This window comes from Mobula birostris, chromosome 7 (genome assembly GCF_030028105.1).
Source record: "Mobula birostris isolate sMobBir1 chromosome 7, sMobBir1.hap1, whole genome shotgun sequence".
Lineage (NCBI taxonomy): Eukaryota > Metazoa > Chordata > Chondrichthyes > Myliobatiformes > Myliobatidae > Mobula > Mobula birostris.
The window spans coordinates 184,185,847-184,201,735 of record NC_092376.1 but is presented as its reverse complement, the minus strand read 5'-3'; the positions used below and the strand labels follow the sequence as shown (position 1 = coordinate 184,201,735).

At 41.9% G+C, this 15,889-nt stretch overlaps 1 protein-coding gene across 8 annotated transcripts in view; it reads left to right on the top strand.

Annotated features, from left to right (window-relative positions):
• Positions 1 to 15,889, top strand: part of LOC140200617 (protocadherin-1-like) — a 514,369-nt gene that overhangs the window by 42,487 nt on the left and 455,993 nt on the right. Inside the window, exon 3 of one of the 8 annotated variants that reach the window (XM_072264183.1) lies at positions 8,853 to 9,062. The exons of the other annotated variants lie outside the window; for them this stretch is intronic. Within the exon in view, the coding sequence (XP_072120284.1) occupies positions 8,853 to 8,987 (135 nt within the window). The 3' untranslated portion in view covers positions 8,988 to 9,062. Of the gene's footprint in view, positions 1 to 8,852; positions 9,063 to 15,889 lie in introns of those variants that run through there. 8 annotated transcript variants of the gene reach the window in all.

Here is a 15,889-nt window from a genome sequence, read left to right as displayed (position 1 = left end):
CCAACGACCCGGCGTCCACAGCTGCCAGTGGTAACAAATTCCACAAATTCACCACCATCAAGCTCAAGAAATTTCTCCGCACATCTAATTTAAATGGAAGCCCCTCTATCCTGAGGCTGTAGCCCCTTGTCCTAGAAAACCCTAGCATGGAAAACATCTTTTCCACATCTATTCTGTCTAGGCCTTTCAACATTTGAAAGGTTTCAGTGAGATCCCCCCTCATCCTTTTAAGTTCCAGCGAGTACAGACCCAGAGCCATCAAACGTTCCTCATATGATAACCCTTTCATTCCCAGCTTGTGAACTTTCTCTGAACCCTCTCCAATGCCAGCACATCTTTTCTCAGATGAGGAACCCAAAGCTGTTCTCAGTACTCAAGGTGAGGTCTTTCCTGCAATACCATGGGCTCTTCTTAATTTGGTAAGCAGCTTTGTGTGGCACCTTGTCAAAGGCCTTCTGAAAGTCCAAATATACAACATCCACTGCATCCCCTTTATCTATTCTACTTGTAATCTCCTCAAAGAATTCCAACAGGATCATCAGGCAAGATTTTCCCTGAAGGAAACCATGCTGACTTTGTCGTATCTTGTCCTATGTCACCAAGTACTCCATCACCTCGTCCTTAACAATTGACTCAACATCTTCCCAACCACTGAGATCAGACTAATTGGTCTATAATTTCCTTTCTGCTGCGTTCCTCCTTTCTTTGATAGTGGAGTGACATTTGCAATTTTCTGGTCTTCTGGCACCATGCCAGAGTCTAATGATTTTTGAAAGATCATTACTAATGCCTCCACAATCTCTACCATGACCTCTTTCAGAACCCTAGGGTGTAGCTCATCTGGTTCGGGGTGACTAATGTACCTTTAGGTCTTTCGGCTTTTTGAGCACCTTCCTCCCTTGTAGTAGTAACTGCACTCACTTCTCTTCCCTCACACCTTTCAACATCTAGCACACTGCCAGTGTCTTTCACAGTGAAGACTGATAAAAAAATACTCATTTAATTTGTCTGCCATCTCCTTTTCCCCCATTATTATTTCCCCGGTCTCATTTTCTAGTGGCCCTATATCCACTCTCATCTCTGTTTTATTTTTTACATATTTAAAAAAGCTTTTACTATCCACTATGATATTGTTTGCTAGCTTGCTTTCATATTTCATCTTTTCCCTGCTAATGATTCTTCTAGATGCTTTCTCTTAGAACTGAGATGCAGAGAAATTACTTTAGTCAGAGGGTGGTAAATCTGTGGAATTTGTGGCCACAAGCGGCTGTAGAGCCCAAGTCGTTGGGTATATTTAAGGCAGAGATACATAGGTTCTTGATTAGCCAGGGCATCAAAGGGTATGGGGTGAAAGCAGGGTAGTGGGATGACTGGATGAAGTGGATCAGCCCATGATTGAATGGCGGAGCAGACTCGATGGGCCGAATGGCCTACTTCTGCTCCTAAATCTTATGGCGTCCAGGTTTTTAAAATCTTCCTAATCCTTTATTTTCCTGTTAATTTTTGCTTTGTTATATGCCTGTAAGGAGTTTGTACATTCTCCCTTTGACCACATTGGTTTCCTCTAGGTGCTCTGGTTTCCTCATGCATTCCGATGTCTTACATGTTGGAGTTTTTGAGTTATGGATATGCTATGTTGGAACTGAAAGCATGCTGACACTTATAGGCGGCCCTGCAAAATCCTTGCTGATTTGATTTGACGTAAAATGACATAATTCACTGTATTTTTCGATGTACATGTGATAAATAAAGTTAATCTTTATTTTTGGAATGCTAACATTAATGCCAACAAAAGATAGAGCCCAGGTTTAATACCTTGCCTTAACAAGGTTAATTTTATAATAACAATAGGCTAGTGGTTATGTTATTAAGCTGATAATCCATCAACTTGGGCTTTTTAACAAGCACCATGAGTTCAAATCCCACTGAGGTTTTTAAATTCAGCTAATTAATTCTTTTTCTTTTTTGTATTGCTGAAGACTGTAATGATAAGCAGAAAATTAATAACAGATTCCTTTAAAATATCTAGTCTGCTCAATATGTGACTCCAGAACCACAGTGACGTGCCTGGGTCTTAACTGTCATTCAATAACAAATCGCGGTTCACTACCACCTTATTGGCGACAGTACTCTCTCAATACCTCACGAGAATCCTTCACCTGAATTACATCTGTTCGGAGAAATCTGAACCCACGACGCCAGACCAGAGCGCAACGTACCTAACCAAGGCTGAGGGAGGATTAGCGGACATTTATTTAATCAGAACTGTATATTATGAATCATTTTAAACACACTGCCCTGTAACCTTGAGAGCTGTCAAACAGCAAATTTTGAAGATTAGATATCTTTAAAATCAAATTTTTAAAGTTATATAAAAGTATAACAAAGAAAGAGCGGGGGGAACGGGGGTGTGGGCTTTGTGATGAATGGATTCTTGTATTTGTGAGAATCTGTACTTTGACAACAAAAGACCAGAGGATCAATGTGGGTTGAAAAAATAGTAGAGGTGAGAATAAAGATGTGGAAGGGAGATGGCAGTTTAACTGTTACCATGGACAGGAGAAGAGAGGAGACACAGGCGTTTCAGCCAGTGTATGTATAAATCAGCCCTGATAGAATGGTGGAGCAGGCTCAATGGACCAAGTGGCCTAATTCTGCCCTATGCCTTATAGTCTTGATGCAGGCTTGAGGGGCCAAGTGGCCCAGTCATCCTTTCAATTGTAGAGATACAAGAAACTGCAGATGTTGGAATCCAAAGCAACACACAATGCACTGAAGGAACCCAACAGTTCAGCATCTGTGGTGAGAAACGGACAGTCAATATTTTGGGTCGAGAACCTTCAAAATGCTGGCTGTCCATTTAGCTCCATAGATGCTGCCTGACCTGCTGAGTTCCTCCAGTGCTTTGTGTAAAGATCCTTTTCTTCTTTCGTGCTTCTGAAGTAAGTTTGCTGAAGAGAAAAATCTAAAGGATAAGAATACCTGTATTAGTTGTGCAGCTGAAACTGTAGTTAAACTTCAATGTAACCTTATTATCAAAGTACATACATACATGTCACTATATACAACCCAGAGATTTGTTTTCTTGCGGACGTTCACAGTAAGTACAAAGAAGCATAATAGACAAACAACGAATGTGCAAAAGACAATAAACTGAGCAAATACAAAAGGAGAAGAAAGATTAATAATAACAAAATACGCAATAAATGTCCAGAACCTGAGATGAAGGGTCCTTGAAAGCGAGTCCATAGGTTGTGGGAGCAGTTCAGTGATGGAGTGAGTGAAGTTAGCCCCTTTGGCTTAAAAGCCAGGTGGTTGAGATGTAGTAACTGTTCCTGAACCTTGAGGTGTGAGTCCTGAGGCAGCAGCAAGAAGAGAATATGTCTTGGTTAGCGGGGAGAGACAGTGAATTGAAGTATTGTAATACCTAATCTGGTTCCTGAGAGTTCCTTTGTCAACCCTCCTGGGAGACTTCTAGAGAAGACTCATGTCTTGGGTTACTTCTGATGATAAATGGAGGTTAAGACCAAAGGGATTCACAGATACCTTTGAAAGTTTTATGCTGTTCTAAAAATACTGGAGACAGGGAAGTAAAAAGTTGTGCCACGGTTGTGTTGTGATTAGTGTGGTTCTGTTATAGTTCGGGGATTTCTGAGGTTCAGGGTTCAATTCCGGCACCGTCTGTAAGGAGTTTGCACTTTCTCGCAGTGAACTGCATAGCTTTTCTACGTACTCCAGTTTCCTCTCACAGTCCTAAGATGTACGAGTTAGTAGCTTAATTGTTTCTTGTAAATTGCCCCATGCTTAGGCTTGGGTTAAATTGGTAGTTTGCTAGGCAGTGCAGCTGATTGGGCCAGAAAGACCTGTTCCAAATAAAATATAAAAATACCTAACACTTACAAGATAATCATAATATATATAGAGTCTCTAAATAAACATATATAAAAATAAAATAATCCAATTGTATAACTGATCTGTTTCCTGACTGGCCTGGACAGGATGATAGGTGACCATTGGGTAGCTTGTGGGCAAAGGGACCACAGGTGACATCTCAGGCATTCATCCAAAAATTGCAGGGCAACCCTGGACAAAGTATCTTGTGAGAATCCAGCAACGAATGCCTCGTCTGTAGTTTTCAAGTCATTTGATAAATGACTCTTACGTAAGAACCCTGGTGTCAGAACAGATCTCGGTATTTCAAGCTGACACACAGCAATGGATAATGACTGTATTCTTTGTTTTTAAAATAAAAAAGATTGAGAGGTGACACATTTTATTCTGTTCCTTGAACTGCACCAAGTAAATGGAACCAATTGTTTTCAGCCATCTTACAAAGCACCTCGCTTAAAATTTGAAAATTTTTAGTTATGTAATCCCACTGTCACTAATAATGTCCTTATAATTCTAACTCCACATTCAGTTTTATACTCTGAATTTAAGAAGTCATTCTAGTCTCTGGATTTCAACATTAATCAATCTGTTTTTGTGAATTTAGCAATTAAATTAAGCATACAGTACTGTGCAAAAGTCTTGGGCATATATATATATAGCTAGGGTGCCTAAGACTTTTGCACAGACTGTAATAATTTTATGTATGGAACTGTACTGCTACCACAAAAAAAACATATTTCATGATGTATGTGCGTGATGATAAACCTGATTCTGATATGGGTCTCTGTTGTGGACTGAGAGTGGGAAGGGGGCAGGGAGAGGGGAATCGTGGTTGGGGAAGGGGGAAGGGAGAGGGGTGGGGAAAGGGGAAGAGAGAGGGGAGGGAGCGGGAAGCACCAGGGAGAACTCCGTAATGATCAGTAAACCAGTTGATTGGAATCAAATGACCTTGACCTTGCCTGGACAGGGTGTATCTGCACCCGCGGCACCTTCTGTCCTGACACTCCTTCTCAGCCACTTGTCCCGCGCCCCTCCTGTGGTGCTCCACCCTCGCCATTCCCAACACCCACCTGGTTTACATGCTCTCTCACCGATCCACATTGATAAGTACAGTAATGTGCAAAAGCCTTAGGCACCCTAGCTATGTAAACAACAGGAATTCTGCAGATGCTGGAAATTCAAGCAACACACATCAAAGTTGCTGGCCCCTCATCTTGAAGCCACACTCAGGTTGGAGGAACAACACCTTATATTCCGTCTGGGTAGCCTCCAACCTGATGGCATGAACATCGACTTCTCTAACTTCCGCTAAGGCCCCACCTCCCCCTCGTACCCCATCTGCTACTCATTTTTATGCACACATTCTTTCTCTCACTCTCCTTTTTCTCCCTCTGTCCCTCTGAATATACCTCTTGCCCATCCTCTGGGTCCCCCCCCCCTTGTCTTTCTTCCCGGACCTCCCGTCCCATGATCCTCTCGTATCCCCTTTTGCCTATCACCTGTCCAGCTCTTGGCTCCATCCTTCCCCCTCCTGTCTTCTTCTATCATTTTGGATCTCCCCCTCCCCCTCCAACTTCCAAATCCCTTACTCACTCTTCCTTCAGTTAGTCCTGACGGAGGGTCTCGGCCTGAAACGTCGACTGTACCTCTTCCTAGAGATGCTGCCTGGCCTGCTGCGTTCACCAACAACTTTGATGTGTGTTACCCTAGCTATGTATTCTGTTTGTGCCTAAGACTGTATGAGCAATTGAGACAGTATTTACTCTGGTGGAGTGTGTGAGAGAGCTTGCCTTGTCTTTGAACCAGTATGCAGACATCCCACCTCTCCCGGAAGTTCCAGGAGTCTCCCGCATATTAATAGTGGCTCCCTGATGCCCGCAAATTATATACAATGTCCCGGAAATCATTTTTTTTGAGAGAGCGAGTGCGCGCGAGAGAGAGAGAGAGAGAGAGCGAGAGAGCACCATGGCAGAGTGTTCCAAAAAAATATATAAAACACACGTCACCCCAGACTACACTGAAGTGTACCCCTGCCTAATAGGGGTCAAAAATAATGACAGTGTTCTTTACTGCACTGTTTGCAACAGTGACTTTTCTATTGCCCATGGTGGGTTAAGACTGTAAAAGACATGTTGAGGTGAGTTTAACAGGTGTCATTCGTTCATTAGCATAGCTAACGTTATTTAAACTAGCTGGCTAACTGCTAAGGAGCTACTCTATTGCAGACATCCCACCTCTCCCGGAAGTTCCGGGAGTCTCCCGCAAATTGATGGTGCTCCCTCCCTGAAATGAGTTTTTGCAGGGTGGGATGTCAGAGATGAAAAAGCAGAACATTACATCTGCCTTGATAGTGAGGGATGCTCTTAACCTAAAGCAGTGTTGGGTCAGGATGTTTTTGATCCAAGGTTCTTTAGTTGTCAAGAATGAGGCATAAAGCTTGTTACTTATCGCCATTTTTATTAACGACAAGAACAAAGAATCGAGGTAAAAAGGAAGATAGGAAAGTCAGAGCCCAATGGCAAGGGGAAGAAAGGGGCAAAGAGACAAAGGGCATCAATGCGATTTGGTCCTCTTATACCAGATTGCTGATAACAGCAAATTCCATTCAAATTCCAGTGCTTAAATTAACCAATAAAACAGCCCTATTCAAGTAATGTGATATCTGTTGTGTATTAATATTTTGATTGTTATGCGATAGGTTAGATTACCCTACAGATAATGTAAATATATTGTTTGATTAAGCATTCTTGTTTGTTTAAATAAATAATTATGTAAATATGTAAACTATGTGAATTGTGTACATCATGATGCTACCGCATCATATGTGACGACTTGCTAAAGTAAAAAACAAACTAAGATCCCTTCTTCTAGGCTCCCGTCTTTTTGCTTTAAATTAGTTTAATGTTTTGGAGTCACAATTCCCGCCTCTAAAAACTAAGAATGTTCTAGAAAGGTTCAAAGGCGACTGCAACCACTAAAAACACAGAAAATAGACAATTATAAATGTACAAACAAGCAAGTTAAGAAAGTTAAACTCCATGGAAAATAACAATTATACACTCAGTGGCCATGTTATTAGATTTCCAATATACTGTTTCAAATAAAGAGGCATCTGACTGCGCATTCAGTGTTGCCCTTCTGTACACCGCTGTTGTAACACGTGATTACTTGAGTTACTGTCACCTTCTCTAGACTACTAGACAGGTATATGGAGGAATTTAAGGTGGGGGGTTATATGGGAGGCAGGGTCTGAGGGTCAGCACAACATTGTGGGCCGAAGGGCCTGTAATGTGCTGTACGTATGTAATGTAATGTAATGTATGTTCTATGTTCTCGTCAGCTTGAATCCAATCTGGCCATTCTCCTCTGACCTCTCTCATTAACGAGGAGTTTTTGTCCACAGAACTGCCACTCATTGGAAGATTTTTTGTGCTTTGCACCATTCTTTGTAAACTCTCGACTATTGTGCCTGAAAATCCTAGGAGATCAGCAGTTTCTCAAATGCTCAATCCACCCCAATCATTCCACGGTCAAAGTCAGCTAGATCACATTTCCCCATCCTGATGTTTGGTCTGAAAAACAGCTGAACCTACATGCTTTTATGCATTGCGTTGCTGCCACAATTGGCTGATTAGATATTTGCATGAACGTGCAGGGGTACAGGTGTACCTAATAAAGTGGCCACTGAGTTTACAGTCCAATCCAACAGTGGAGAAGATATAATAAACCTCAATCAGTCAACCACAGCTGGAGCATTATGTTGGGTCCTAGGCACAACACTTTCAGGGTTGACTTGCACAGAGACTGATCCAGGACATTGCCCTCTTCTCATTTTTACCTACAAGGAGGAGGTACAGGAGCTTGATACTCAACATCTTATGAACCGCTTCCTTCCCTCTGCCGTCAGTTTTCTGAAGGGACAATGAACCCATGTACACTACCTCACTTTTTTTTTGCTCTTTTTGTGCTAATTTAATTTATTTTAAGACAAATTCCTTATTGTAATTTATATGTGTTTTATTATTATGTATTGCGATTTTATTGCTATGGCAAAACGACAAATTTCACGACATATGCCAATGATATTAAACCCATTTCTGTAATGTTTGGACATGAATTCCATAGTGAAATCAGAGAAATTTTCATCCTCCTTCAGGATGCAGGGAGATTCAATCAGCGATACGCAAATCGACTCAGCATCTTAGCAGAGAATATAGTTGCAGTGGCAAAAGGATTAGTAAACAGAGGACACTCCTGGCAAAAGGTGCAAGGGTGGATAAGAAAAAGAAAAAAAATTGTGACCATCTGGACGAAAAAAAATTACCTCACCTTTCTTAAATAGTTGATCGTTTATTCTTTAACAGTGATTCCTAGTTTGAGATATTTCCACAAGAGAAACCATCCTCCCTCATCCACCCAATGAAGATACCTCAAGATCTCATATGTTCATATGCAGAAACTATTAGCAACGTATCTCATGTTGACATGCATCCATCCATTGGTTTATAAGTTGTCAGAAGCGCCTTGTCTCTGGTCATCCATTGGTTAAGTTACTGGGTTGGCATCCGGTACCTAATAACTTCTGCCCTTGAACTTAAATCTCACCCTGGCAATGGACAAGCAATGAAATATGTTATTAACTTACTGTAGTTTTGAGAAAAGCATAAATGATAGCATAATGCTATTACAGCACCAGTGACCAGAGTTCAAATTTGCCTTTGTCTGGATGGAGTCCGTAAGCACGTGGGTTTCTTCCAAGTGCTCCGGTTTCCTCACACATTCCAACACGTGCGGGGTGGTAGGTTAATTGGTCACATGGGTGTAATTGGGTAACGTGGGCTCGTTGGGCCTGTATCTCTAAATCAAAGCAATCTGTTGGACAAATTCAGCACGTTGAGCAATATTTGTGTCCTGTTGCAGGGTTTCATCCTGAAATGTTGACAATTCCTTTCCCCTTGCAGATGCTGCTCAACCCTCAGAGTTCCTCCAGCAGATTGCTTGCTGCTCCAGAGTCCACCATCATGGGAATACCTTCACCAGAAGGACTTCAGTGGTTCAAGAAGGTGGCTCCTCACCACTTTCACAGGGGCAGTTAAGGATGGACAATAAACTCTGGCCTTGTTAATGATGCCCGAATCCCCCATAATCTGAACAAATAAAATTCAATATTTATTCAGTAACTTCAGCATGCGTGACTGATTATCATTATTAATAACTGGCAGGTGTTCAAATTAACATTGAATAAAACAAATTGCTGATCTCAAGATGAGGTCTAAATATGGAAAAGAAAGATTGGCTTTCTTTGTCACATGTACGGTACTATACATAACCCTGTAAAGTGAAAACGCTTTCAAAAATAATGAAATGAAAAGTTTCTAAATATCAAAAAAAATTACTAGAAGGAGCAATAAACAGTAAAAAGAACAGTAAATCAAATCAATATTTGATGTGACCAGCCTTTGCCTCTAAAACTCCATTAATTCTCTTAGGTACACTGTTGTGCAGTTTTATTGGAAAATCGGCTGGTAGGTTGTTCCAAGCATCTTGGAGAATTTGCCACAGTTTTTTGCAGACTTTGGCTGTCTCTGTCTTTCTAGATAATCCCAGATAGTCTAGATGATGTTGAGATCAGGGCTGTGGAAGCCATAGCATCTGAAACTATATAAAGAATCAGAGGTGCCTAAGACTTTTGCACGGTACTGCATATCAAAATATACAGGGAGATGTGTCACTTGCATCATATCAAATCAGCAAGGGTTGTGCTGTGTAGCCCACAAATACTTCTTATGCTAACATAGCATGCCCGCAGCCCTCTAACCCTAACCTGTATGCCTTTGGAATGTGGGAAAATACCGGAGCGTGCGGAGGAAACACACGTGGTCACAGGGAGAACAAGCAAACTCTTCACAGGCCGTGGTGGAAATTGAATCCTGATTATTGATGGCTGTAAAGTGATTGTGTTAACTCTCTGCTACCCTGCCATCCCAAGCGAAAGGGAAGGAACGCTTCATGGATTTGCGTGTAGGAAACACATGGTTGGACAAAATGCCACATGCACTACTCTGGTCATGGTAGTCCTCAGGGACTGAACCGCTAGTGCTTTGAGATTCGTGAAGTAAGTATTTTTTTGTTAGTCTGTTCTTGCATATCCCCAAGATCACATGTCACTATTATCAAGCAGTAGAATACATCAGGGATCTTTAAGGGACTCATATTATAAGGACAAGGATGTAAGAAAATGGAAGGTTATGGGCTGTGTTGGAAGGAATGGTTAGATGTTCCTGCAGTAGGTTTATAGAGATAGGCACAACATTGTGGGCCAAGGGTTATACCATGCTGTAGTGTTCTATGTTTAACATAGTGCTGTTTATATTTCATTACGATGACACCATGGGAATTATTGCACATACATTTAATTAGACTTATTTTGTACCTTGGAGAGCATTCTATCTGCCTGCATCACCGTCTGGTATGGAGCGGCAGGGCTACTGCACAAGATCGAAATAAGTTGCAGAGAGTTGTAAACTTAGCCAGCTCCATCATGGGGCCTAGCCTCTGTAGTATCCACGACACCTTCAAGGAGCAATGCCTCAGAAAGGCGGCGTCCGTCACCCAGGTCATGCCTTGTTCTCATTGCTACCATCTGAATGGAGGTACAGATGCGTGAAGTCACACAGTCAATGATCCAGGAACAGCTTCTTCCCCTCTGCCATCCGATTTCTGAATGGACATTGAACAGAGTTAAATTAAACAGTGTAAAAAGAGGAAAAGGAACGTAGTGAGGTAGTGCCCACTGAGCTGACTGAGTTCACAACTTTTCTGCATATTTATTTTGATCCTGTGCCGTGGTCACCTCCCCCGCCCCCCCCCTCCCATACCAGACGGTGATGTAGCCAGTTAGAATGCGCTCCACGGTCTCAAAGAGCCTTCCTGCGCTCCGTTCCGTCTGCTCAACAATGAATAGTGCAGATCCCATCACTCCCCCCAGATAATCCAGCAGCAATGTCTTGTGATGAGCTGAGTCATAACACATAGGAAGATTGCAGATTTCTTCTCATCCTTTCCCGAAGGAACTTTTAGTCTTGCTGGCAGTCAGGTAATACATGGCAGGTAATGCTTTCTTGTACAATCCCTGTTGGTCCTGTATCTCTTCCTAGAGATGCTGCCTGACCTGCTGCGTTCACCAGCAACTTTGATGTGTGTTGCTTGAATTTCCAGCATCTGCAGAATTCCTCGTGTTTGGTCACCACAGAGACTTCTTTATCCAAGGAGAGGAAATAATTTTTGATACTGTACTTGAATAAATGTGGGTCTATTTGCACTGCTTAATTTGATGTCATCACTGACCCTGTCCAATAAGTATTCAAGTGAACTGTCCACTTATTGACATAACTGAAGATCACTGAAGTCTGTTCTTGCAAAGTCATCCATACTTTGGCAATGGGTTATGTAAGCAGTAATTAGGGTTGGCAATTTGAAAGACTTCTTAATTGGTTTGTTATTGCCTTGGTTTTTTCAAGTCATGTATACAGATAATTTCAAATCAAGTACAAAGGGGTAATGTAAAGGGAAAGCAATAGAAGAGTGCAGAAGGTAGTGTTATAGTTACAGAGAAAATGCAGTGCAGGTGGACAATAAGGTGCAAGGGCCACGACAAAATAGAAAACAAGATCAGAAGTTCACAAGATGTCTGTTCAAGAGTCTTATAACATCAGGATAGAAGCTGTTCTTGAGCCTGCTGGTAAGTGATTACAAGTTTTTTTCTAATCTTTTGCCTGAGGTAAGGTGGAAAGAGAGGAAAGATAACCAGGGTGGCTGGGGGTTTTGAAAATGTTGGCTGCTTTCTCGAGGCAGCAGGAAGTGAAGGTCTATGGAGGGGAGGATGCTTTTTGTGATGGGCGGAGCATTGAGTGGAAATTTGCTATCAAAGTACATACACAGTGTGTCACCGTGTACCACCCTGAGATTCACGTCCTTGTGGGCATTTGCATAGTTACAAAGAAACACAATAAAGTCAATGCGTAACTGTACACAAAGCCAAACAAATAGCCAATATGCAAAAGATGACAAATTCTGCAAATACAAAACTAACAAGCAAATGAATGAATGAATGAATTAATTGATATTGAGAAATGGGTTGTGGATTCCTTGAAAGTGTACCGATAGGTTGTGGAATCATTTCATGGTTGAGGAGAGTGAAGCTATCCATGCTGGTGAGCCTGATGGTTGGAGGGTAACAACTTCCTGAACCTGGTGGTGTGGGATCTAAGGCTCCTGTATCTCCTTCCCACTGACAGTGGCAAGAAGAGAGCATGGCCTGGATGGTAGGAGCCCTTGAAGGTGGAAGCTACTTTCCTGTCCTATGCTCTATGTAGCTGTGCTCAATGGTGGGGAGGGCTTTTCCTGTGGTTTAATGCGCTGCATCCACTACATTTTCTGTTGAGGATTCTTTCTTCGAATACAAGGTCACTCTCTTGGAGTCTAGATTTCGGAATAGGTAATCCACTATTTTGCAAACTAAGAATCAAAGTGTCAAAGTCTAATCGTACTTATTCTGCAATGACTCCCTCTTTCTGATTGTCTGTAGAGGTTGCGCGAAGAAGTTTCTTACACTGTAGATGTGAGTGTTGGTTCGTTTAATCCCAGTCTACGTGGTAGTACTATAGGGCCATTGAAATGCAGTGAGATACACGGATAAACAGCTTCTGCAGCAGGGTTTAATGGATTGTATTAACCATTGTGGAGAAAATGGGAATGGAAATGACAGTGTTGAAACTCCCATTCAGCTGTGAAATTTAATTCAGCTGCTGCTGTAGAAAATCAGAGTTTAGACCAGGAGAATTATTGAAATCCGTGAACTGTTCCCTTCCAGACATGTTATCGCTACTTGACACAGTGCGGATGCTGGGAGCAGGATTTGCATATCTGTCACAGACTGTGCATCCCAACAGCAGTTGTCACGGTTGCATGTGATTCCATAGACTGGAAGATTTCCTACAGCGGGATGGGTAGTCCGAAGCCAGTGTTAAAATGCTCACCTACCCCAGCCTTTCAATAAAAACTTATGCACTTTAATCAGCAGATACCCGTAGTGATGGGAAACGGATAGTTGCTCTGACAATTGAACAGCTTTTCGATTATAGGCAACCAATCAATATCTGTCTTCATTTTTTAATTGATTTCTGTGTACCTTCTGTCTATGCTCTTTGTAATCATCACATCACATGTTTCACTGAGTCTCTCACCAACAATTCTTAAAGTTTACTGCTGGTTACAATGTCTAATATCAACGTAAATTTATTATCAAGGTACATATATGTCACCATATACTACCCTGAGATTCATTTTCTTGTGGGCATAATCAATAAACCTATAGAATAATAACCATAACAGAATCAATGAAACACACAACCTGGGTGTTCAACCAGTGTACAGAAGACAACAAACTGTGCAAATGCAAAAAGAAAGAAATAATAATAAATAAATAAACAATAAGTATTGAGAACATGCAATGAAGAATCCTTAAAAGGGAGTCCTTTGGTTGTGGGAGCATTTCAACGATGGGGTAAGTGAACTTGAGTAAAGTTATCCCCTCTGGTTTAACAGTCTGATGGTCGAGGGGGTCACAAATGTTCCTGCACCTGGTGGTGTTGAGTTCTGACGCTCCTGTACCTTCTTTGTGATGACAGCAGTGAGAAGAGACCATGTCCTGGGTGGTGGGTGTTTTTGATGATGGACGCTGCTTTCCTGTGACAAGGCTCCATTAGATATGCTCAGTTGTCAGAAGGGCCATATCCACTATTATTTGTAGGATTTTCCATTCAAGAGCATCGGTGTGTCCACAACAGGATGTGATGCAGCCACTCAATATACTCTGCACTACACATCCTCAGAAGTTTGTCAAATTTTTGGATGTAATGCCTAATCTCCACAAACTCCTAAGGAAGTAGAGGTACTACCATGCTTTCTTCGTAGTGGCACTTACATGCTGGACCTGAGAAAGATCCTCCGAAATAACACCACCATGTAATTTAAGGTACAATTATGAAGACATTTTGAAATGTGATGACCCTTGTTACCTTTATATAGAACATAGAACATTATTCCCCTCCCACCACCTTCCTTTGTTCTGTGCACCAGCCCAGAATGTCAACTGTTCATTTCCCTCCATATGTACTGCCTGACCTGAGTTCCTCCAGCATTTTGTGTGTGTCTCTCCATTAACAATACTAAGTCAGTGGGATAGGACCCACTTCTGAGAAAAAAATTGTAGCTGGAAACTCTTCTGGTTCGCCTCAGGGACCCTGCTAATTTATGAATAGAACTCCAGGCTACTGAATAGAACATAGAATATTACAGCACAGACAAGAGAAAATCTGTAGATGCTGGAATTCCAAGCAACACACACAAAATGCTGGAGGAACTCAGCAGGCCAGGCAGCAGCTATGGAAAAGAGTACAGTAGATGTCTCAGGTTGATGAAGGTTCTCAGCCAGAAACGTTGGTTGTTTACTCTTTTCCATAGATACTGCCTGGCCTGTTGAGTTCCTCCAACATATTATATATATGACAGCACAGCGTAGGCCTTCAGCCACGATGTTGTGTTGACATTTTAACCTACCCTAAGATCAATCTAACTCTTCCCTCCTACTCATTCTCCATTTTCCTATCATTCATGTGCCCATCTACGATTTCCTTAAATGTTCCAAGTGTACTGTATTGCCTCCATCACCAAGCATGATGTCCAAACGTCACACACTCTGACACCCTCCCCCTGTATTTTCCTCCAATCACCTTAAAATTATGCGGCCTTTTATTTGTCTTTCTCCCTGGGAAAGAAGTCTCTGGATGCCCACTTGATCTATGCCTCTTATCATGTTGTATGTGTACCTCTATCAAGTCACCTCTCATCCACCTTTGCTCCAAAGAGAATAGTCCTAGCTCACTCAGCCATTCCTCATGTCTTAGTCTTTAGACCAGGCAGCATATATCTTCTCTGGACCCTCCCTCAAGCTTCCATATCCTTTCTATAATGAAGCGACCTGAACTGAACACAATATTCCAATGTGTTCTACCTAGAGGTTCAATATTACCTCGCAGATTGTCCCATTTAAATGAGTAACGCAAGAGATTCTGCTGATGTAGAAAATCTACAGTAACACACATAAAATGCTGGAGGAACTTAGCAGGTCAGGCATCATCTATGGAGGGGAATAACATACAATGTTTCAGGCCTAGATGTCCTGATGGAGGGTCTTTTGGTTGTTCAGTCTCTCTTTTCACAGCTGCAGCTTGTTCTCCATGGCACAGCAAAGGGCGATCTCATGTAGTGCAGCTCCCTCTTGAATAGTGAATGGTGATCGAACTCATGAACACAAGGTTCATCACCCGGAGGTCAGATGCAAGGTTGAAACCTGTCCACTCCTGACCATGGCCAATCCAAACCTGACCCAAGCCAGAGGTTATAATTTTACTGATTTCCAGTCTGCCCTTAGCCAGATGTACAGTATAGTGTTGTGTCTTGTGCTTGTTACACATTAAGGCTCTTCCGATAAGCTTGAAGCTAACAGTAACTGTCCCAATGAAGGGTCATGGCCCGAAACGTCAACTGTTTACTCTTTTCCATAGATGCTGCCTGGCCTGCTGAGTTCCTCAGTGTGTGTTACTTTGGATTTCCAGCATCTGCAGACTTTCTCGTGTTTGTGTCTAACAGTAACTTCCCTGCTTAAATTTCAGACTACGTGCATTATCACCAACACACAATCTCTCGGCACTAACATTATTTTTTCAATTACTTGCCAAACTCGTTTTACAAGCAGTGTCTTCATAACACAGTACTGGGGCAGGCGAGCAGTGCCTGCCACGTATCCTAAAATAGATGGTTTCCTTTTGGGAAAAATACTCTTACACTTAAATCTCTGTGAGCTGGTGGGCATCGTACCTTTATGCAGTGATCTGGTGAGATACAAAAAGACACTTTAGTTACTGAATATATTGTC